Consider the following 24,325-nt stretch of genomic DNA (forward strand, 5'->3'; position numbering starts at 1 on the left):
AGCGATATAAAAAATGGTCATTTACTTAAAACTTGAAAAAAAAAACTATCCAGCGATATAAATTTTTTTAAAATCGGTTGTCAAATGATTGAGCAATTAATTTTTAAATTGAGAGATGCAATGGGGAAATCACATAAGTTATGTGATATCCACGTTGCACCTCTCATTTTAAAAATTAATAACTCAGTGATTTGACAACCGATTTTAAAAAACTTTATATCGCTGGATAGGTGAATGATCTTTCTTTCAATTTACAAAAAAATATGCTGGGTGTTCCATTAAAAAAAGTCAACAACGTTTTTTTAAAAAATCCGCCATTTTTTTTCGTATTTGAAAGCGATATAAAAAACTAAATCCATTCAGACAAAACTTTTCCTAAAATAAAACATTTCAGCGAAAACCGCATATTTCTATCTTGAGCCGTTTAGAAGTTATAGGCAGTTAAAATGGGAGAAAATAAAAGTGGACACCCGGTATTTGGAACTTTTTGTTCTCTAGATGATATAATTGTGTTAATCTTCTCGGTGAAGACTACTTCTGGTGTCATCACATCTGAGTTCATCATAAAGCTGGATTCCTCAAGTATAGTCCCAGTAGTGTTTGTGTGGCTATTCAATACTTAATTCGACCTCCAAGTATTGTTTGCTTTGAGTCTCAGGATGGAAATATTTAATTCCAGCGGAGGAAAACCGGTGATAGACTCTAATGAAGCCGTTCCTGTACTATTCAAGGCTCCTGTTATATTTAGAAGCGCTTGTCTTTGTAGGGTGGTGAGAGTTGTCACACAAGATTACAAAGCCGTTTTTCTCCACCAGAGTGGAGATAATAAGTGACTGTCGGTCGTATCACTGATGTGTATAACCAACAGATTACCTTTGGTTTCCATCCCCAGGTTTTACCTACAACTCGTCTTCAGTTCCAGAAGAGTAGCTTAGCCATATTGGTTATATTGGTAATATGAGTATTCCAATTGAGTTTCGAATCCAGGGTTACCACTAGATACTTAACCTCATTGGTTCTTTTCAGTACCTCTCCAAATAATTTCAGCTTACTCTGTCCAGTAAGACTCCTCTTGTTTGTAAAGGCTACCAGTTTAGTTTTAGATGGGTTCACGGAGAGGTTCTCTTTCAGACACCAGTTCTCTATCCATTGAAGGCAACTGATCAATCATCTGATAGGCGACAATGCTGGGAAATTTTCCCCTAGTTACTATTACAATATCGTCTGCGAAACCCTGGACCCAGATTCTTTGGGCACTTAGCTCATGAATTATATCAAAACTGGAAGCCGTCTGTTGTGAACCGGTTGTACTGCAGCCACTTGGCTTATTGTACATCTTCCACTGTTTATGAAACCCATTCCAGAATTCTGGAACCCTGTACCAGCTTGTACAGGTCTAGTGGGTGGGTGCCATATAAATTTGGAGTCATTTCGATGTCTCCGAAAAGTGTTTGCCGCCTCCGATCCAATGCCTCACAGTCATGCAAGATATGGTTGACTGTTTCAGGTTCTCTGTTACAGAGTCTGCAGCTCAAGTCTCCATGAAACAGCCCCATTTTATGTAGGTGACCCTTAACTGGCGCATGTCCAGTGAGGAAACCTGTTATGACTGAGCTGATTCCTGCTTGTTTTCAGCAGTAACTCAGCTCTACTAGCACATGTCCGTCCGATATACATCTTGCCATGTGTTTGACCGGGTACACTCTCCCAGTGTGAGTTGTGTTGGCTTCGGATCCAGGCTTTTTTTCGTTCGCGGACGGTGCTTTTTGGCACTCCCACGGCCGGCTCTGGACCCAGGTATTTTGTAGCTGATGCTCTCTTGGCAAGTGCATCAGCTCTTTCATTGCCGTATATGCCCCGATGACCTGGAACCCATACCAGTATAACACTGTTATGTTGTGCCAGTCTATCAAGTTCTTGTCGACATTCCCACACCAGCCTAGAGTTCACCTTAGGGCTTATAAGAGCCCCAATGGCTGCTTGGCTATCTGTGCATATGTTAACCCGCTGCAGTTCGAATGCCCTCAGGTTGTTTTCTCTTGCACACTGCAAGATTGCAAAAATCTCTGCCTGAAATACGGAGGTACATTCCCCCAGTGGAATAGAAATGTTGAAATTTCCACCACTATAAAATATCCCTGCACCCGAACCGTCTGCAGTTTTAGACCCGTCCGTATACAGGTGCAACCCTGCAGTCTGTGTCGAGAGTTTCCTCTGTCCCATTCGTCTCGTGGGCAAATGTCCACTTGAAAAGGTACTTCAGGCATATATCTTGATGTCATATGGTCAGAAATCATCATCCATTCGGCATCATTAATTTCATTCGTTATTTTACTATGTCCTGATTTAACTGGTACGTTGCTCAGGTTTTCTCGCAGTCTATAATAGCCCATTCTCGCCTCACCTCTTATTGTTATATGTAAAGGAGGGAGATCCAGTAGTGCCTCCATAGCTGCCGTAGGTGTGCCCCTCATAGCCCCCGTGATCCCGAGACAAGCAAGTCTTTGCACCTTGCTTAATTTGATGATGGCACCCTTGGTTGCACGTAGATTTATGGCATCTTCATACGTGTCTGTGGATATTATTCTGCTCTGAAACATCTAAATAATCCACTTGCATGTTGTGTTGCTGATTTTCTTTTCTACTGAGCAGTGATTCAAATGAGTCCCGACTTTATCAAGTGCTTAATTGCAACAAAGAATTTGCGTCATTGCATTTAATTATTAATATACGGTAACTTTTATTTTCCTGCCATGTATTACTAAAGTAATAACTAATTATAATGACATAACATAATAAGGATAAATTTATAAATCTGAAAAGCATTTCAAAGTCATTATGGTCTGCAAAAATTGCACTTCAAATATTATGTAAGTTGACTGGACCTTGATATAAATTGTAAATAAACGTATTTGCCAACTCACGGGCTTAATTTTTTCAGGGCAAACAATTGAACAAGTTCAATCATCCGTATAGATGGTTAATTTGGGGCAAAACGGACCGTGACCGATTCAAACAGTTTTATTTTCGATTGGACGGTCAAATATTTCTAATAGATAAACCCGAAAAAGGCATTAAACAAACTTACAGGGTACAGTCCATATATAAAATTTCAAATGAATCATTGGAGTTTATGGAAAACGACGTAGGTGAATGGGATGTACGAGATGGTTTTTCGAGATATAATCAGCTGATTTTGTCTACAAATAGGAGCAATATTATGGGGGTTAATTTAAATATTTCCTATGTTGTTACAAATAATGACACTTTCAACCATCTCGAAGATTTCAGGTAATTTTAACATTCTTTAAATACTTATGACTGACTACACTTATGACTGACTACTACTTTATTTTATTTTCAATTCATATGAAAAAACAGCTTTGTGAAACACTTGTACTATCATTATTTAATTACGCGGATGTATTGTATGGACCAAATTTAACTCTAGTATATAAAAATAAGATTCGTGTCTTCGTTTAATTTTTGGTATAAGAAGGCGACAAAGAGTATCGCATAAATTAAAAGAAATTAAATGGCTAAATATGGAGAACAGAAGAAAACATCATTTTCTCACTCTTTGTCATAAAGTAATTGTAAATAAAAAACCATCTTACCTACATCGAAAAATAAAATATCGCTCTGATGTTCACAATATAAATATAAGAAATAGGGGATTGTTGACTATTCCTCCTTTTTCAAGTGAGCTTTATCGACGCTCTTATAGTTATCAAATCAGCAGTTTATATAATAAGATTCCATTTACATTAAAAACATGTAACATACCAAAATTTAAATTCTTGCTTAAACGTCGTCTCCTAAACATTCAAAATTAAGGTGCCGTGATTTTTTTTCTCTTTCTCATAATAATAAAAAAGTAAGTGGGTCCGTCTTCCTTGTGAGGTGCATTTTTTTACTTTTTTACTATCTTACTGTTCAATATTGTATTCTTTACTACTGTTTTGTTAGAGCCATAAGACTACTACTACACTGGGGTTAAGTGGAAGAATATTTTTGTTGTGTCTTAGAACACAGCAAAAATAAACTTCGCCCTCTACTTTAGAGAATGTACAGTTTGTTATACTTATTATTTTTTGGAAATAAAAGTCGGTTTATTATTATTATTATTATTATTATTATTATTACACTTTTTTCATTATTATTATCATCATAAACATTATTCACCTTAAAACGGTGCCGAAAACACGATCATTCCACCCTTTTATTTTTCTAAATTATATTCGAATTTAAAAGACTTGTTTTATTACCACCCCGGTACATATACAGAGGCGTAACAGAGGGCCCCGCAGCATGAACCTTGCGGGGGGCAATCGATCGGGGGCCCCATCTTGTCGTCTGATATTATGTAAAAACTGTTATTGTTATATTATTTTTTACGTTGTGTGTTTAAATTTTAAAAAGTAAATTTCTAAATAGGCGTATTGGGCAAGTAAATCATCTCATATTACTTAATACTTTCCGGTTTTCCGAACTTTTATGATAAGGACAATAAACTATAATGCTTTGTACGTGACTGTTGAAAGATTTGAGAATTGCAATTTGCCGAATTTTAGAACAATATTGATAAATCTAGAAATGGATTTTCGCTTTAATCTTTACCTACGTTTAATATTTCGATACAATTACATATCCACATATATCGAAGAACTCAAGCTTGTTCGATGTGTAAATCCACCTTTCGTTTATATGTTAGCAATATATCTGTGTCTCGAAGTAAAACCGTTAACATCTCTCGCTTTTTCTGTATCTAATTCCATAATGTGTTTATCTGGGATATCGTGCGTGTTTTTCTCTTGAGAAATATTAAATCAAATTAATTATCAATAAGTGGTCACTTGAAGTCTGACAATGTAACAAAAACTACTTCTCCTGTAGTTTTTGCAAAGGAAATGAAAATTTGAAGAGTTGGTTGGAAGATAAACTCCAAATAGAAAGTAGGAAATGGAAGTTGGAACTGAATGCAGTTAGGCTAGCCGGGTATGCCAGAGAATGACCACTTGACACTCAAGGACGGTTTCGGCCAATTTGCATGCCTGTCATAAATTGAAAAAAGAATTGAATTCGCGACCGTTACTTAGCAGACTTCAGTTGATCAAGGTGGTTGTTTGAGATTTCGGGTAGGGTCTCATAATGTCCCGGAAAGTATCCGCTAACATCGGCTTCAAGCCTTTATAATTTTACGATTTAAGAATGTAACCATAATAGAATAAGAGGCAGCGCTGAAAAAACTCTTTCAATTTACTAAAGCTTAATTTTTCACAGTTGATTACTGTGATTGTGTAGAGAAACATACTGCGGTCGGTCAAGCGAAACGTAGAACAGGGGTTACTGAGAGGGTATCAAAGTTGCTTTCCTACGAAAGTAATTAAATCCATTTACTAAGGCTGAAAATCAGTACACACATTCTAAATTAAATATAAATAAAAGTTATTATAGTCGGTCAGCTATATGACGGGACAGACAGGTCGGTAGGCCCCAATAGTCGATTGAGGAAATGAAGCATTTTGCCTCGCAATTTTTTTGTCCAGCAGGGATTTACTTGAAATTTTCACAGAAGGTAGGGAATAGTCCAAGGATCATTTTATGTATCATGTTGCTATCATACGCTAAAACCTTGGGGGTGGTTGCCACCCCGTCTCGGGGGTGGGAATTTTTTATTACATTTTAACCATGTAATTCGATGGAAAAAGTGATTCTAAGAAAAAAATGTTTTTTACAGTTTCTTCGTAAAAGTAATATTTTTCGAGTTATTCGCGCTTGAAAATAACAGTTTTTCGACGAAAAAATCGACTTTTTTAGAGGGTTTTTTGAGAGTACCTTGAAAAATATGCATTTAATCAAAAAAACTGTAGAAATCGAGATTGTATCTTTTAGTAACACAAACCAAATTCTTTTCCTACAATATCTTTAAGACCAATAGAAACCGAGATACGGCAGTTAAAGGTTAGCTTTTTTCGTCAAATGCATAATTTGAAATATTCAAAGCCAAATATTGCGAAAAAATTGCATTTTTTCGAGGAAAACTTACAGTTTTACTTTACTTACTTTTTTCAAGTATACAATTAGACCTTTCAAAAAAAAATAATAAAAACTTTCTAGCATGAAAATTAACCGACTTATAATCAAAAAAATGTCGGTATACCCTATTCCCCGAACATACGGCTGTTATGGATTATCTCGACAACGAATATTTTACTGTGCAAATTATGAATAAATTACAAAATACATTGTTGTTTATTGGAACAATTATGAGAGCCATTTACTTTCGCACTTCTTATGTTGCACACTAAAATATTCGTTGTCGCGATAATCCAAGACAGACGTATATTCGTGGAATAGCCTATACCTGCTTTTCTCTACGAAAAAATCAGTGAAAACAACCCCCTAACTACCTTCCTAATTCAAAATTGGTCTTCACCTTTCTGTAGTTCCTTTTATATTTATATTATCAATATACTCAAGGAGTTTAACCTATTAAAATGCCTAATTTTGGAAAAATTGAGTTTAAAGAAAAATTGATTTTTTGCAATTTGGTATTTTTCACCTTTTACTTCAAAATATCTTCGAAAATACTGAAGATACGAAAAAAAATTATAAATTACTAAATTGTAGCTTTTTTAATGACTAAAATTACCCTTTGATTTTTTAATTGTAGCTTTTTTAATGACTAAAATTACCCTTTGATTTTTTAATTACCATAGATTTTCATTACAGTGAATAGTTATCCAGATATAGCTGTTTAAAACCTCTATTTACCAGCAAACACCCCCTTATTCGAGTCCTTTAAACCCGCCCCAATTAAAAACTAAGGGATCTTACGGAATTTAATTTACACAGTCTTATAGCTCTTTAAAAATCCTACAAAATTATTTTTGAAGAAACTTTTTATCGTCAAAAATATATAGAATATTTTTCGAGGTATTCTCAAAAAACCCTCTAAAAAAGTCGATTTTTTCGTCTAAAAACTTTTTTTTGCAAGCGCGAATAACTCGAAAAATATTAGTTTTACGAAGAAAATGTAAAAAACATTTTTTTCTTAGAAACACTTTTTCCATCGAATTACATGGTTAAAATGTAATAAAGAATTCCCACCCCCAAGGTTTTAGCGTATGATATAGAAAATGATCCTTGGACCTACCTTGAAAATGATCCCTACCTTCTGTAAAAATTATAAGTAAATCCATGCTGGACGAAAAAATTGCGAGCCAAAATGATTTATTTCCTCAATCGACTATTGGGGCCGACCGACCGGCTCTGTCCCGTCATACAGCTAACCGACTATAATAACTTCTATTTATATTTAATTTAGAATGTGTGTACTGATTTTCAGCCTTAGTAAATGGAAATAATTACCTTCGTAGGAAAGCAACTTTGATACCCTCTCAGTAACCCGTGTTCTACGTTTCGCTTGACCGACCGCAGTATGTTTCTCTACACACTCACAGTAATCAACTGTGAAATAACTAGCTTTAGTAAATTCAAAGAGATTTTTCAGCGCTGTCTCTCCGTCTATAATCATAATGCATATAACCATTATTTGATTTTGGGGCTGTTTTACATGAAGTACATGAGTTCACTGATGATGGACTGATAAGTCCGAGAACGTTTGTTCTGAACAAATTTATGTAATCCATTTGGATTTTTAAGGTTTTTAATTACTTACTACTGAGTTTTTTACTTCGATTTTAGACTTTTTTAAATATTTAAACTGTTGTTATATCTTTTGTTAGAGATAGGCACATTGATCCCATCTCAAAAGTCAACTGGTTTGTCATGAGAAATTTATTACTGTTGTTGAATGGCACCTCTACACCAATATTTCAGTCAACTTGGGGATACCGAGATGGCAATACATCAAGATATACAGGAATGGTTGGTGATTTAAAATCTGGTGAAGCTGAAATAGGAGGTAGGTTTTGTGTTCAATTGTATGTGTTCAGTTACTCATGTCTGTATAACTACAATTACTCATTCGCCTGTTTTACAATATAGGCTATTATGAATTTATAAAACAAAAATCGACATTTTATGTAGTATTAAGAAAGAGAAACTTGCAATGTGGCACAGAGTAAGCAAATTCGGAAATTTGATATGTGCACTATGTCTGCTTGAGTTTTCAATGAGGAGGTGCGTTCTTACAAAAAATGAGTAATATAACGTCAGAAAAAGCAGCCCAAATTGTAGCTTAAATTAGAGATGGACGATCGCAGCAATATCTGGCTGATGTTATTGGAATCTACCAATCTAGAATTTCAGGTGCTTCAAGAAGGTACAGAGAAAGTAGATGATACACAAGAAGACCAGTTCCAGGACTTACCAGGTGCACGAACCTCGCAGATGAACGTTATTTACATCTGCAGACTTTGCGTACACATCATGTTACAGTTAAACAACTGCGAAATGATCTTTCCACAGCCCGTGGCCCGTAATGTTCGGTTCGTAAAGTGCCAATTCGATTAGAAACAGATTAAGGGAATTTGGAATCAGAGCCAGAATGCCTGCTACTGCTCCTCTGTTAACGATTGCACACCGTATAGCACGTTTAAGTTTTTAACCAAAACATGTCGATTGGGATATTAACGACTGGACTAATATTCTATTTACTGATGATGAGTCAAGATTTACATTTTGTGGATCCGACATACTATAGGATCTACAAAGAGCAATTCTTGACTCATCAATAAAACGAATATTAGCCCAGTCGTTAACATCCCTATCGACATGTCCTGGTGCAAAACTTTAACGTGCCATACGATGTGCCCTCGTTAACAGTGGAGCAGTAGCAGGCATTCTGGCTCTGATTCCAAATTCTCTTAATCTGTTTCTAACCGATATGACACTTATTCGAACATTACGGCTAACGGGCTATGGAAAGATCATTTCGTAGTATAGTCCAAGTAATGAAGCTTAAAATAGGACAAAACCTCGCAATTTTTACAGAATGGATCGATTTGCTTGAAAATTTGAGAATAAGTAGTGGATAGTCCAAGGATCAAAATCTATATCATGCCGAAAGGCGCTTTTACCATGGGGGTGGTTGCCACCCCATCTCGGGGGTGGAAATTTTTTATTATATTTCAATCGCAAAAGTTGGTAAAAACGTTCATTCTAAGCAAAAAACGTTCTATACATTTTTTTGATAAAATGGATAGTTTTCGATTTATTCACTATCGAAAGTGTTAGTTTTATATCGAAAAATCAATGTTTTTAATAAGATTTCTGCTAATAACTCTAAAAGTTTTCGTTTTATCAAAACAACTGTACTTAACAAAAATGTACCTTTTGAAAAAATAAACAAAACCGTTTTTTTTTAATTTCCTTTAAGACCAATAGTAATCGAGCTATACTTTATTATATATTGGCTCTTCTTCGTCAAATGCTAAATATTGTAGTTTCAAAGTCAAAAGACGGGAAAACTATGCATTTTTCGAGGACAACTTGTTTAAACTAATTTAAAGTACTTAAAAATATATATCTCCAGAAATAAAAAAAGTCTCTAGCTCAAAAATTAAGTGACTTATAATCAAAAGAATGTCAGTTCCTATTTTTTCCAGCGAAAAAGTAATCGCAAGCAACCCCCTAATCACCACCCTAATTAAAATTAATCATTGGCCTTATTTGGTCTTTTTTATTTATGTATTATTAATAGGTTCTAGAAGTTTGACCGGTTTAGAATGAATAGGTTAAAAAAATGGATTTAAAAGCGAATAACGAATTTTTGTAGTTTGGAAAAAAATGGCCATTTCTTCAGAATGGCAAGATTAGCATCAGAGATACGAAAAAATGTTTAAAAGTGAAATTGTAGCTTATTTAATTCCCAAGAACCTGGTTTGCAAAAATTTTTCTACGGCAAAAATTTAAGTGAGCTATTGCCAATTAAAACTTGTAATAACATGCAAAAACCACCTTTATCGACCCTTTCAAAGTCACCTCTTTTTGCGACTGAGGATTTTAAAAAGATTTAATATCAATAGGTTTATAGATCTTGCAAAAACCTACAAAATTATTCTTTACAAAACTTTCTAAGATAAAAAATAAAAAAGTTACGGTTAAAAAATCAATATATTTTTTTGAAAAAAAAAAGGAGAAATCCAATTGGAAGCATAATAATGTAAGTTAGCGGTGCTTTTAGTCATTGGCCTTATTCATTCTTATTTATTTATGTATTATTAATAGATTCTAGAAGTTTGACTGGCTTAGAATGATTAGTTTTTAAAAAACTGGAGTTAAAAGCGAATAACGAATTTTTGTAGTTTGGTAAAAAATGCCATTTTCTTCGGAATAGAAAGATTAGCATCAGAGATACGAAAAAATGTTTCAATATCACATTGTAGGTTATTTAGTTCCCAAGAACTTGGTTTGAAAAATTTTTTCTACGGCAAAAATTGAATGAATCGTAAATGAGTAAGTATATCGAAAAACATTGATTTTTTCTATACAAAACTAACACTTTCGATAGCGAATAAATCGAAAACTACTAATTTTATCAAAAAAATGTATAGAACATTTTTTGCTTACAATGAATGTTTTTATCAACTTTTGCGGTCAAAATATAATAAAAAATTTCCACCCCCGAGTTGGGGTGGCAAATACCCCCATGGTAAAAGCGCCTTTCGGAATCACATAGATTTTGATCCTTGGACTATCCACTACTTATTCTCAAATTTTCAAGCAAATCGATCCATTCTGTAAAAATTGCGAGGTGAAAAGCTTCGGTTCCTGGCCTAGTTGTCTAGCTGTAACATGTGTACGCAAAGTCTGCAGATGTAAATAACGTTCATCTGTGGGGTTCGTCCTGGAACTGGTCTTCTTGTGTGTCCTCTATTTTCTCTATACCTTCTTAAAACTCTTGAAACGCTGGATTGGTGGATTCCCTTAACATCAGCAATATATTGCTGCGATCGTCCATCTCCATTTAAACCTACATTTTGGGCTGCTTGTTCTTACGTTATATTACTAATTTTTGTAAGAACGCACCTCCTCATTGAAAACTCAAGCAGACATAGTGCACATATCAAATTCTCGAACACAAATGTCCAAAATAAATATTCTCCCTTACCAACGTCTTGTTTACTATTTGTTTTTTCGGCATAAACACGCTTCAACTTAAAATGTTATGGGTTTGTAGGCACCTAAAGGACATGATAAACGAAAATTATAACATTCTGCTAAAAATGAAAAATTATTTTAAAACTTTTTTTCTGTTTCAAAAATCATGCGATACTTTTTGTGATTAGTGTATGTTTCTGCCTTGACAAATGGGCGAATAATAGTTTGTGAGACTCTATATCTATATTAAAATTAAAAAAAGATAAATTCATAATACAAAATAATGAAAAGACTTAAATATTTGCTTATAAAACTCTATTATTTTAAACAAAACCTGCCTTGATCTTTTTTATCTTTTTCATTTTTACTCAGTTTTGAGTATTTAGAAACTGAAAAAAAAAACTAAGTTTTCACTCTAATGGCATATAAAACAACATAATGCTATTCTACATCCCACCAGAATGAAAACAATGGGAACCTTCTCTGGTTACACCTCCGAGGCTTCTACAATTTGCAAGCCAAACGGATACTGAGACTAAGGAAGATGAGGGAATTCTACAATTTACAATTCACGTCCCATCTGCTCAGCGCGGTAAAGTTCCAACGAAAATGGTTCCCTTGGAATGGAGTATGAAGGGAACCATTCTCGTTGGAACTTTACCGCGCTGAGCAGATCGGACGTGAATTGTAAATTGTAGAATTCCCTCATCTTCCTTAGTCTCAGTATCCGTTTGGCTTGCAAATTGTAGAAGCCTCGGAGGTGTAACCAGAGAAGGTTCCCATTGTTTTCATTCTGGTGGGATGTAGAATAGCATTATGTTGTTTTATATGCCATTAGAGTGAAAACTTAGTCTTTTTGCTAGCAGTTGCCGCTAGGGCATCTATGCCATTTCGTTCGTTGCAATCCAGGACTGCACGCTGGGGTTTGTTTTGGTTGGATCGGGGAGAGCAGCATATGTGCCTCCTGATGAGAGACTAATAAGTTTCGAAACCGGTAGGGGTGCTTGCAGCACTCTCTGATTGGACTAGAATATGGTTCGGCTGTGTTTTCGTTTTGCAACGAAATTGAAAATGGTTATTCATTTAGAAACTGTCTTTCGGTCCTTTTCCTAGACGAATGGAAGGTAAATGCGTGGCCTAAGTGTCCTCTATTTGCTTTCTCCTATTTTCGTCGTCTCTGTGATTATATATTGTAAAATCCGGAGATACGGGATGCAGCCAGAAAGCAGTTTATTAACGAAAAGTCTTAGATTTAAAATATTGTTTATTATATTTTTATTTCAATTATTCTAATTGTTTAAAAGGTAGTAAACTTTGTATCTGGGGCTTTTCGTTGTTTTCCTCGCAATACGAGAGATGTCGCTAAATTGCGTCTCAAAAGGTGGGTTCATTGCATTGCGATGGTTTGCCTTAAAATAAGCAGAATGTTTATATTTCCTTCAGAGTTGTGACTGCATAAACTTCACTGATGATGCTTAAGGATGCTGAAATAGCTATATGGAGATGGTGGTCCAACTCTGAATCAAATATAAATAAACAAAACCTGCCTTGATCTTTTTTATCTTTTTTATCTATTATTTTAATTGTAGGAACAGCAGCTTTTTTCACCATAGACAGAATAGACATCATCGAATATATAGCACCCAGTGCTCCTACACACATAAGGTTTTTGTTTAGAGCACCTCCTCTTTCATATGTTTCCAACGTATTTACCTTGCCCTTTGATTCTTATGTTTGGTACTGTTGCTTCGGATTGATTCCCCTTGTATTCATTGCAGGTATGTAGTTCAGTGCTATATAGAAATATTTAATGTAATAATACACACTATTAAATACAATGTAATAAAACAGAACATTTAGGTACCTTTATCAGCTGGACAGGAGGGAAGTGAGATGCAACTATTTAGATCTCCCTCGGCCTTCTTTGCTTCGGCAATTCGTTGGTTTGCTAATTTTAGAAACCACGAAGGTGTTACCAGAATATTGGTCCCAATAGCTTTATTTTTGATATTATTTTTAATTTTATTAAAAGTAAAACTTACACGTGTATTTAGCAGATGTCGCTACGACATCCACACCATCAGGTTACTTCGTTGTGAATCGATGCTGGCCGCCCGAAGTTTGGTGGTTCAGAGAGAAACAAATATGCACTCTCTGAGGATATCCTAATAAGGATTGAAACCGGTCAGAGTGCTTTGGCGCTCTCTGAACTAACCAAAAATAAGACGGCTCTTGTTTCGTTTTACAACGAAATAATTATTTATTATTAGGTATTTTTACTCCTATTTTGAGTATGGGGGACTAATCTTCGTTGGAATTTTACCAGCTGGACAGGCGGGAAGTGAGATGCAACTATTTAGATCTCTTACGGCCTTTTTTGCTCCGGCAATTCGTTGATTTGAAAATTTTAGAAGAAACTACTAAGGTGTGACTAGAAGATTGGTCCCAATAGTTTTATTTTTGATATTATTTTTAATTTTATTAAAAGTAAAACTTACAATGTTGTTCTGAAGCTATTTCCTTGTGGCATTTTTATGATTAATTATTTATATGGGAAATAAGCCACAATTAAAATGAAAAAAATAATTTTATTAACGTTTCGACTTAAAACTTACAACTTAACTGTAATTATTTTTAGTTTACATAATAGTAAAATGGGAATGGTATGATCCTGTATTCAAAGAAACAGTAGCGGAAACCCACTCAAATACCATAATGCCTTTAAGACCAGGATTTTTCGACGTGTTAGTCATGGAACTGGGAGCAATAACCCAGCAAGGCACTGATACTGAACCGAAAAGTGTTTCTGGAAGAATTGCCACAGTTTTCACTTTCATAGCTTTTATGTTCTTGTACACCGCATACGCCGCTAATATTGTGGCTATCTTACAAAGCACGACGGAGAGTATCAAAACTTTGGAGGATTTGCTACATTCCAGGATAAGTTTGGGTGTTGAAGATATTGTTTACGCACATTATTATTTTCAGGTAAGTTTTCGTATCTTCTTTTTCTTTTTTAAGTGCCGTCTCCCAATCGGAGGTGGGATATCATCATCACTATCTTTACTATATCTACCGCTGCTCTAAATAGTTCTATAGAACTACATTTAAACCAGTCCCTTAAATTCTTCAACCATGACACTCTCCTTCTTCCAATACTCCTTCCCCTCTAATCTTTCCCTGTATTATCAGTCTTATCATTTCGTATCGCTGTCCCCTAACTACGTGTCCCAGGTATTGTAACTTTCTTATTTTTATTGTGTTTATTATTTCGCATTCTTTGCCCATTTCTCGCAATACTTCCGTGCTCGTTTTCTTTTGTGTCCATGCTATTCTAAGCATCCTTCTGTAACAGCACATTTCAAATGACTGTAGCTTATTTGATGGACTTGCTTCAATGTCCAGCTTTCAAGTCCATATTGCTTTTACTCTCAGTTCCAATCCAAGGTCTTTGTTGCAGATAACTGTTTTCATTTTTACAAACGCATTTCTTGCTATTTCTATCCTGGTCCTTATTTTGTTATTTGATCATTTTTCTCTGAAAACCAGGTTCCTAGGTATTTGTATTTATCAACCCCTTCTATCGGCATATTTCCCAAATGTATGTATAGACCTGGATCCCGCGTACCAAAAAAAAAGTTGATTAATAGCAAGCTGAAAATTTGTTAATAGCTTAACGGTGTCTAGTCGGACAAACTTTGATGTATGGGAACACTGGAACAGGGGAAGTTTTAATTGTGGAACAGGTTAAAAATTTTATAACGTCAGATTATGAAAACGTTCCATGTATTTTGTCGGACAGAACTTCCAATTGATTTGTTACCATTTCATTAAACTCTCATGCAAAAATCAGACTGGTGGTTATCACCAACTGGGCATTTCAATGAGTTCAACAAGAAGAACATGTGAAATGACAGGAATTATATTGGTGATAAATAGCAGTCTGATTTTTGCATGACTTTAATAAAAAGGTAACAAATCAATTGGAAGTTCGACAATATAAATGGGGCGTTTTCGTAATCTGACGTTCCAAATTAAAACTTTCCCTGTTCCAGCGTTCCCGTACATCAAAGTTTGTCCGACTAGACACCGTTAAGAGGAAACAGTAGCGATCAACAGGTAGCGAAAACGCGTTCCAAGATTGCGGCTGTAATTTTGAATATTTTTTCGAGATATTTGGCACACGTATTCGTAATAAAATAAGGAATGGCGGTACAGAGCCCAATTTGAAAAATATATTAATATGTGGAAATTACTCTGTAATTAAATACAATATTAAAAAAACGAGCCTGTACCGCCATTAAGAAGAACAAAAAAATACACTTTCTTCAAATAAACTTTTTTATCCGATGCCTAGATTTTGTGTCATTTTGGAACTACTAAAATTTTTTTATTTCATTAGTAGTTCCAAAATGACACAAAATCTAGGCATCGGATAAAAAAGTTTATTTGAAGAAAGTGTATTTTTTTGTCTTGCTTAATGGCGGTACAGGCTCCTTTTTTCAATATTTTATTTAGTTATAAAGTAATTTCCACATACTAACATATTTCTGAAATTGGGCTCTGTACCGCCATTCTTTATTATATTACGAATACGTGTGCCAAATATCTCGAAAAAATATTCAAAATTACAGCCGCAATCTTGGAACGCGTTTTGGCTACCTGTTGATCGCTACTGTATCACCTTAAGCTATTAACAAATGTTCAGCTTGCTATTAATCAATTCTTTTTTGGTCCGCGGGATCCAAGCCTAGTATTTGGTCTTTTTTATATTTGGTCTCACAGAAACTGTTTTTGTTTAATAGTAGTTGGAGTTGTTCAGCACAGCTTGCCAGAATCGTGGTGTCATCTGCATATCTTATGTTGTTAATAGATCTTCCGTTAATTATTATTCCTTCACTTTGAGATAGTAATGTTTCTTCAAAAATGACAAAAGTGTATAGACGTTTGGACAGTTTATACCAGATTTTGGAAATAATGATCTGATTGTCTTCGCATAATTCAAACAGTTTCTGTCCTAGTTCTTTAAGACTTCCAAAATGATAATTAATTTATTAACAAAAAGAAAAAATATTTAGAGTAATACAATAAATTTACTAATTTCAGACTGCGGAGGAACCAGTGCGAAAGGCTATATATCACCAAAAAGTGGCACCAAAAGGACAAAAAGCAAACTTCATGGACATTTATGAAGGAATATCTAAAGTGCAAAAAGGATTTTTTGCTTTTCACGTTGAACTTTCATCTGGATATAAAGTTATCGCTGATACGTTCCAGGAAAACGAGAAATGTGGCCTGAAAACAATTGAATTCATGAATATGTTGGAACCTTGGGTCTCCATAAGGAAACGATCTGCTTACAAGGAGGTCATTAAAGTAGGGTACGTTACTCAATATATTTATATATTATTATAACATGAATGGATAAAGTGTGGATAGGCAAACAACAATGCATGCTTCGAAATTTAGCAAATGAAGAAGTTTAGCAACACCTTCATTGCTAAATTTCGAAGCATGTATTGTTGTTTGTCTATACACACTTTATCCATTCATGTATACCCTACTGATAATTATTTAAAAAAATTTAACTCCGCTAATTTTACACCTTAACATAATTTATGGTTACTAATTTTTGAATGCTTACAATCCCTAAACACTGATGTTTGTTGTTATAATTGTTTTTTACGACAAACAACTTTTAAATTTAGTGGTTAGTGTAACTTTAAATAATTTCACAAAACTTTTCATCGCATTGACAGTCTCGTTCTGAAATCAGTCGGAAATGCTCTTAAACTTTTACCTTAGTTTGCCATTCATCGCTCTTAATGTGAAGACTTAATGTTTTCACTTAGCAACCCACTTGCCTCGTGGGGGTCATATAGTGTCCCACGGCCTTATTCTTAGGGATTATATCCATCCTTTGGATTTCATAATTAATTTGACAATGTAAGACATTTAGTCAACATTTAAATGGTTTTAACCTCTATATTATTGGGTGGCTCAGCATGCCAAGCCTGAAAATATAACCAAACTTTGTCTTTTTACCTTAACATTTTAACTTTAAATAACTTTTGTCTTCACTAATACGGTTATACTTATTTTAGGTAACACTGAAACTGATGATGCTCTTTTTAGAGAGCGAATACGTTTTGTGATATTTGTGGCCCTTTTAAGGGTTTAAACTTTAATTTTTGAAATATGTACCAATGTTCTGTTTTAGTTTACGAAAAATTCTTGAAGTCGGAGTTCAACGGAGAGATGTAAATCGCTTCTACAGTAATAAACCAGTTTGTCAAAACAAGGGAAGTAACTTCGGCAGCGCTGGACTTGTAGATTGTTACGCGGCATTCTTAATATATGGAATAGGAATTATTTTTAGTGTTTTTCTTATGGTAATCGAAATATTGGTACAGAAAAGACTCCGAAAGCGCAAATCTAGCGCTCAAAGTGACGTTTATGTGTCTCCTGTAGAAGAGTATGCACAATAAGAAGATGTAAACGTAGTATAATACCTTAAATGCATTAAGAAAAAGCGAAAAACGGCAGCATTGTGGAAGCACGAAAATATAGCTTACAAAAAATGGAATTTGTAACACCATAATTAGTAAAAATAAAACGATAATTAGTGTCCCTATCTTTTTTTATTCAATTGTAGCTTCCCAGGGAGTCCCAAAAGTAGTGGACCGGTCGAATATTTCGCGAAATGAACATCAGATCGAAAAACTGCAAAATACGTGTTCAATAATTTTCAAAAATCTATCGAATGGCACTAAACACCACCCCCACTCGAAGTGGGGTGGGAGGCAACTTTAAAATTTAAAATGGAAATCCCCAGATTTTCTTGCAGATTAGGTATACGTAAAAGTAAGCAACTTTTATTCGAGACATTTTTTCAAATTGTGGATAGATGGGGCTATAATCGGGAAAAACGATTTATCGTGATACACTAGGTAAATTATAGAAACGGTCTAATATCTCGAGAAATACACTTCCAAATGAAAAACCTAAAAATACGTGTTTAATATTTTTCAAAAACCTATCGAATGACAGCAAATAGGACCCCCAAACTCCACAACCTCGAAATCGGGGGGGGGGGGGTAACTCTAAAATATTAAATAGGAACCCCCTTTTTGGATTACTCATGAAAAAATAAGCAATTTCTTTGAAACATTTTTTAAAATTGTTTATAGATGGCGTTAATAAATCATATTTTTCTGATTATAGCGCCATCTATCAAAAATTTTAACATATGTTTCTAATAAATGTAACTTATTCACGAGGAATCCAAATCTGCAATTAAAAAATGAATAAATGGACAAAAATGGATGCAAACAGCACAAAGCAGAAATACATGGAAAAGACTGAGAGATACCTACATCCAGCAGTTGATAGATCTGGGTTGAGTGATGATGATGATGATGACACATAATATTTAGACAAGAAAGACATTTCAGAACATTGTTAAACAAATTTATTATTGTCACAGCATTGCTCAAATTTTCATAATCCTGAAGTAATTTATTTCAAGAAAATATTTGATTTGTGATCTATTAGGTGACTGAATATATTATTCAAAACCATATCTATATACCTTCCAGTAAAGCATAGCCAAAAAAATATGCATCAAAGTTTTCAATGCATATTATGAATTTTTGATGCGATAACTATGACGAATATATTAATACCATTATTTTTAACCACATTATTTTTGTCTTTATATCAGATCTACGATTCAATATAAATATGGAGATAAATTTTCCAAGACAAATTATTTGCTATCAGGTCCGGTGGTAATTCAAGGTCATGATTAACACGAATTTTCAAACCAAAGAAACCACATATTACATATATTTTCCTTTGGTCAAATATCTTACAGAGAAAAAAATTGAGACGGATATAAATATGTACATACAATACATACAATAATAATTGATGACATCAAAACAAAACAACTAGTATAGTACGGCCATGTTAGATGAAAGGATCCCTTAACACATTTTGGCATGGACACCACAAGGAAGAAGAAAAAGAGGAAGGCCGAGAAGAAACTGGAGGGAGGGAATTAAAAAAGAACTAAAGGAAAGAGAAATCCCTCCAGGTCTATGGTTAAACAGGGAAGAATGAAGGCTGTAAACCGATAGTAGTATCGGTAATATCGATAAAAGCGGCTTAATTTTGCGATACTAGTTTCTGTAGTATGGTATAACTAGACCCAAACCCAGACATCCAAAGTGAAAGTTATCCTCCAACACCAAATTGTTCTATATTGTCCATATAATGTTCAGAAAAAAGTCACACGGGTTTGGGGGGGAGAGGGGAGAGAAATCGGTAAATTCGTAGTTATTTACGTTGTTCGTCAATATTTCTAAAACTATGCGGTTTAGCAAGAACAACCTTCTATACAAAAATGTTCTACATTAAATTTGAAATAAAAAAGGCCCGATGCAGAATCCTTCTAAAATGAACGGTTCCAAAGTTACGGAGGTAGTATTGTTCCAAAAAAAGGTCTAACCCAAACATCCAAAGTAAAAATTTTGCTCCAACACCAAATTGTTTTATATGGTCCACATATTGTTCAGTAAAAAGTTACACCATTTTGAGCATCCGGTTTGGGGGTGAGATGGGGGAAAAGTCGGTAAATTAGTAGTTTTTCGTCAATATTTCTAAAACTATGCTTTAGAGTAAACATTGTTCTATACAAAAATATTCTACATAAAATTTAAAACAAAAAAGGTCCTATACATAATTGTTATAAAATCAATGGTTCCAGAGTTACGGAGGGTGAAAAGTGGAGGTTTTCGATACTTTTTATATTGTTTGGGCAATTTATAATATTATTACTGATGAAAGAAATTTTCTTTAACAGGATTGTGTTTTGTAAATAAAATTTGCTATTTCAGTGGCCGATGGTATGTTAGTGATAAGCCCTTGAAGAAACGTCAACCTCGCCACCAAAAATCATCATCAATTGCCCAAAAAATATAAAAAGTATCGAAAGCCTCAACTTTTCACCCTTCGTAACTCTGGAACCGTTGATTTTATAACAATTATGTATAGGACCTTTTTTGTTTTAAATTTTATGTAGAACATTTTTGTATAGAACATTGTTTACTCTAAAGAACAGTTTTAGAAATATTGACGAAAAACGTAAAAAAACTATTAATTTTATTATAACATTATGTGGACCATATAGAACAATTTGGTGTTGGAGGATAACTTTTACTTTAGATGTTATGTTTTAGGGTTATGCCATCTTTTGGATCAATTGTATCATACTACTGTGAGTTAAAAAGAGACCCAGTATAAAAAATGCATGGGAAAAGATAGCGTGGAAGAACTATAACAAAGATTATTGAATAAATTTACCCAAAAAGTCCAGGGCTTGACGGTAAAAGCTTTTTGATGACACAAGCTATACCTATCTATAATATGGATATAGAGATATGGAAATATTATTTTGTGTACTCATTATCCATCATATAAAACAAATACGAAATAGAAAATAAATCACGACGTAAAGAAAGAAACGTAGTTTATTTAGTTTACTCAAAACTAAAGGGTGATTTATTTAGAGATATGTACTTTTTTCAAAAGGGAAAATCAATGAAAAAAATAAATTTTATTTGAAAATCTTTATTATCATACAAAGGAACCATTCTATACAATTATTTCAAAATGATAATTTCTTTCAAATGTTGACCGTGATTGCCGTTAAGATGGTCCATTCTAAGTTCCAATTCTCGATGACGCGTTCGAGCATTTCGATTGGTATTTGACCAATGCCTTGAGAAATTTTTGTCTCCAATGCCTCAATCGTAGTCGGTTTATTCATGTAGACTTTGGACTTTATGTAGCCGCAAAAAAAAGTCTAGAGATGTGATGTCACAGGATATAGGCGGCCAATTCACTGGTCCGAAGCGTGAAATAAATTGCTCACCGAATCGTTCTCGCAGTAAAATCATGCTTTCACGGGCTGTATGGCATCGCCATCTTGTTGAAGCCATATTTTGTTGAGACCACGAGTTTCAATTTCAGGTACCAAATAGTCCGTTTTTATGGCGCGATAACGGTCTCCTTTCACAGTAACATTCTGTCGGCCTCTGGTTTAAAGAAATATGGACTGAAGATTTCACCGGTCCATAAACCACACCAAACAGTTGTTTTTTCTGGATGTAATGGCAACTCTAGAATCTTTTCTGCTTGTTCATAGCCTCAAGTATAGGAATTTTGTTTATTCACGTCCCCATTAAGACCAAAATGGGTCTCATCGGAAGACAATTTTTTTCCGAAAACAGTGGATCTTCTTTAAACTTATCAAGAGCACATCGACTGAAACGGATCTTGCACTAATTGAACTTTGTATACTTTTAAACCAAGAAGTAAAATACACCAAATTGTTGCATTAAAACAAGCCAAGCTATTGGGAACGGCGACGAATCGATTCTTCATTATTTTTGCGTACATCATCCGCTACCAAGAGCCAAGAAAGCATGACAATACATGGCGAACAAATTAAAAAGGTTGAAAAATATAAATATTTGGGTACAATAATTAATGAAACTAATGAGTACACAGAAGAGATTAAAGCAAGAATAGGACAGGCAAGAAATGCTTTCAACAAACTGAAAAAAGTACTCTGTAGCAGGGACATTACAATTTTTTTAAAGATAAGACTTTTGAGATGCTACGTGTTCTCCGTATTGTTTTCTATGGGTTGGAGGCTTGGACATTAAAGAAGGATGTTTCGGACAGATTAGAAGCCTTCGAGTTATGGGCCTACAGAAGAATATTAAGAGTAAGTTGGGTGGATACAGTCACGAATATCGAGGTGTTGAGAAGAATGGGAAAAGATAAAGAGGTTTTAAATACAATTGAAGTCAGAAAACTGCAATATCTGGGACATGTTATGAGGGGCCAGCGTTATAACTTGTTACAATTAATAATACAAGGAAGAATACAGGGTAGAAGGAGTCGCGGAAGAAGACGCATCTCCTGGTTAAACAATTTGAGAGCTTGGTTTAATTGCACTTCGGCTGATCTCTTTAGAGCAGCGGTATCGAAAGTGCGAATTGCCGTGATGGTTGCCAACCTTCTTAGAGGAGATGGCACATGAAGAAGAAGATCCGCTACCACCGCAATATTTTTTTTATTACCCACCAAAAAAAGTACCTTTAAATGAATCACCCTTTATAAAAAACGAACAGCATATAGACACTATTCACGAATATAAATAGTATATGTAATGACATAGTTCGTGAAATGGCTAATCAGAAGTACCAATTATCACTTTTATAGGGGTTTATTATACAGATAATAAGTAGTTGCTTTCTATTTCACCTTGTCTTATTTTCACATATATAATATATGGCTCGATTTGTCTTGCATATATAAATAGGGGCGTTATCGTCTGTTTTGCATAACTGTATTGCGAAATGAAGGCGCTGGGGAGCTTATTTTTCCTTGCGTTACTTCTGCAATTATCCGTACAGAATGAGAATGACGAAATTATACAACTGATCATTAGTTTTATTGTAAAACTTAATGTTCCCATTAAGGTCTCCGCATATGTTTGTTGGCCAATTGGTAAGAATATTATTTGTATAAAAGTACACTTCTCTAAGAAATTAACGCACCACCTTAATGGGTCATTTTTAATAGTAGGGGAAGAAAGTATGCTAAGTTTGCAGTTACTCGAGCGTTATGGGGATCTATTGGGATGTGAGATGTAGGTCCTAACACCAAAAAAATTTAAGTTCAGTTTTCCATAAAGTGTGGGACTTTCCACTTTTTAATTTAATTTTCCAACAATCATTTTTTCCGATTATTATAGCGCCATCTATCCATAATTCGAAAAAATGTCTCAAATAAAAGTTGCTTATTTTTACGTAAAGAATCCAAATCTGCAATAAAAATTGGGGGCTCCTATTTAAGATTTTAGAGCAGCGGTGCTCAAAGAGTCGATCGCGATCGACCGGTCGATCGCCAAAGTTTTTGAAGTCGATCGCGATTCAAGGAAAAAATACAAATGAAAAAGATGTGGACACTAATTTACTTCTGCATACATATGTAAGGTGGTTGAAATAATTAGTCCCGAAATAATTATAGAAGAAATCTAGAAGAACGAGCGGAAAATTTTTTTCAAAACGAAAAGTTCAGTGATCTGGTTTTCGTATCAGATTTAGCAAATCATTTGAACCTTCTTAATTTGGAACTACAGGGCAAAAATAACAATTATCGATATGATGAGCGCAGTACGTTCCTTTGTTAACAAATTGTTATTATTGATTAACCAAATGAACAGAAAGGATTTAAACAACTTTCTATCGTTGAAAAAAAAGGTTAACCGCCCATTTGAATTATATTTATTATGAGACGGAGATGCAAGTAGCATGGCGAGTTTGAAAGCCGCTTGGCTCATTTTTAGAAACTGACAGATAGTGTAACAACAACATCCATGTCTAATCCATTTGCTTGTGAAGACGTGGAAATAATTGCCACTGAAATATTAATTATTTTCAATATGGAAATCATTTCCCTCCAAAATGAGGCACTGAAAATAATTTCGGATACTTATAAGTATACACCTTAAGTCCAGAGCGGCTGATAAGAAATTTTGGTCTTTCATACCGTATAACAAATATCCATCTTTAAGGCAAATATCTCTAAAGCTCATAGCAATCTTTGGATCAACGTACTTGTGTGAGTCTGAATTTTCCCAAATGAAGGTAGTGAAATCAAAGTATCATAATCGGCTAACTGACGAACATATCTCATCATGCTTGCATCTGGCCCTCAGTAATTCCGTACCATCATATGAAAATCTTGTGAATATTATGCAGTGCCATGCATCAAGATCCAAATAAAATTAGAATGAAAAACATGACTTTAATTACAACTCTCTGAAGTTACAACTTTTTATAAAATAGAAATGTGCAACAAAGTTTTTTATTTTCAAAACTGTTGTTTTTTACTAGCAGTCGATCGCTGGACGCTTGCAGTTTATGTGGTAGATCCCACACAGTATAAGCAAGTATAAGTCTGAGCACCACTGTTTTAGAGCAACCCCCACCCTACCTCCGTGGGGGTCGTGTTTGGTGCCATTCGATAGATTTTTCAAAAATATTGAATACGTGTATTTTGCAGTTTTTCGATCTGACCTTCATTTCGCGCCCCGACTCGCCCATTTCCTTACGCCCCGCTCAAATCGTCAGATTTTTGAAATATACATAGTACATTCCTTCACGGTTTTTGCTCT

The 24,325-nt window shown here is 34.5% G+C and overlaps 2 protein-coding genes across 2 annotated transcripts in view; both read left to right on the forward strand.

Annotated features, from left to right (window-relative positions):
• LOC114337532 (facilitated trehalose transporter Tret1-2 homolog) overlaps positions 1 to 14,217 on the forward strand; it is a 337,833-nt gene extending 323,616 nt beyond the window's left edge. The window contains exon 4 of the transcript XR_007696336.1: positions 14,111 to 14,217. The gene's annotated coding sequence lies outside the window, so the exon portion shown is untranslated. The remainder of the gene's footprint in view (positions 1 to 14,110) is intronic.
• The window catches only part of LOC114335442 (uncharacterized), a 42,376-nt gene continuing 21,036 nt past the window's right edge, over positions 2,986 to 24,325 (forward strand). The window contains exons 1-6 of the mRNA XM_050644195.1: positions 2,986 to 3,291; positions 7,752 to 7,930; positions 12,660 to 12,848; positions 13,709 to 14,058; positions 16,177 to 16,451; positions 17,291 to 17,549. Coding sequence (XP_050500152.1) covers positions 3,134 to 3,291; positions 7,752 to 7,930; positions 12,660 to 12,848; positions 13,709 to 14,058; positions 16,177 to 16,451; positions 17,291 to 17,549 — 1,410 coding nt within the window. The 5' untranslated portion in view covers positions 2,986 to 3,133. The remainder of the gene's footprint in view (positions 3,292 to 7,751; positions 7,931 to 12,659; positions 12,849 to 13,708; positions 14,059 to 16,176; positions 16,452 to 17,290; positions 17,550 to 24,325) is intronic.

Source organism: Diabrotica virgifera, chromosome 2, assembly GCF_917563875.1.
Source record: "Diabrotica virgifera virgifera chromosome 2, PGI_DIABVI_V3a".
Taxonomy (NCBI): domain Eukaryota; kingdom Metazoa; phylum Arthropoda; class Insecta; order Coleoptera; family Chrysomelidae; genus Diabrotica; species Diabrotica virgifera.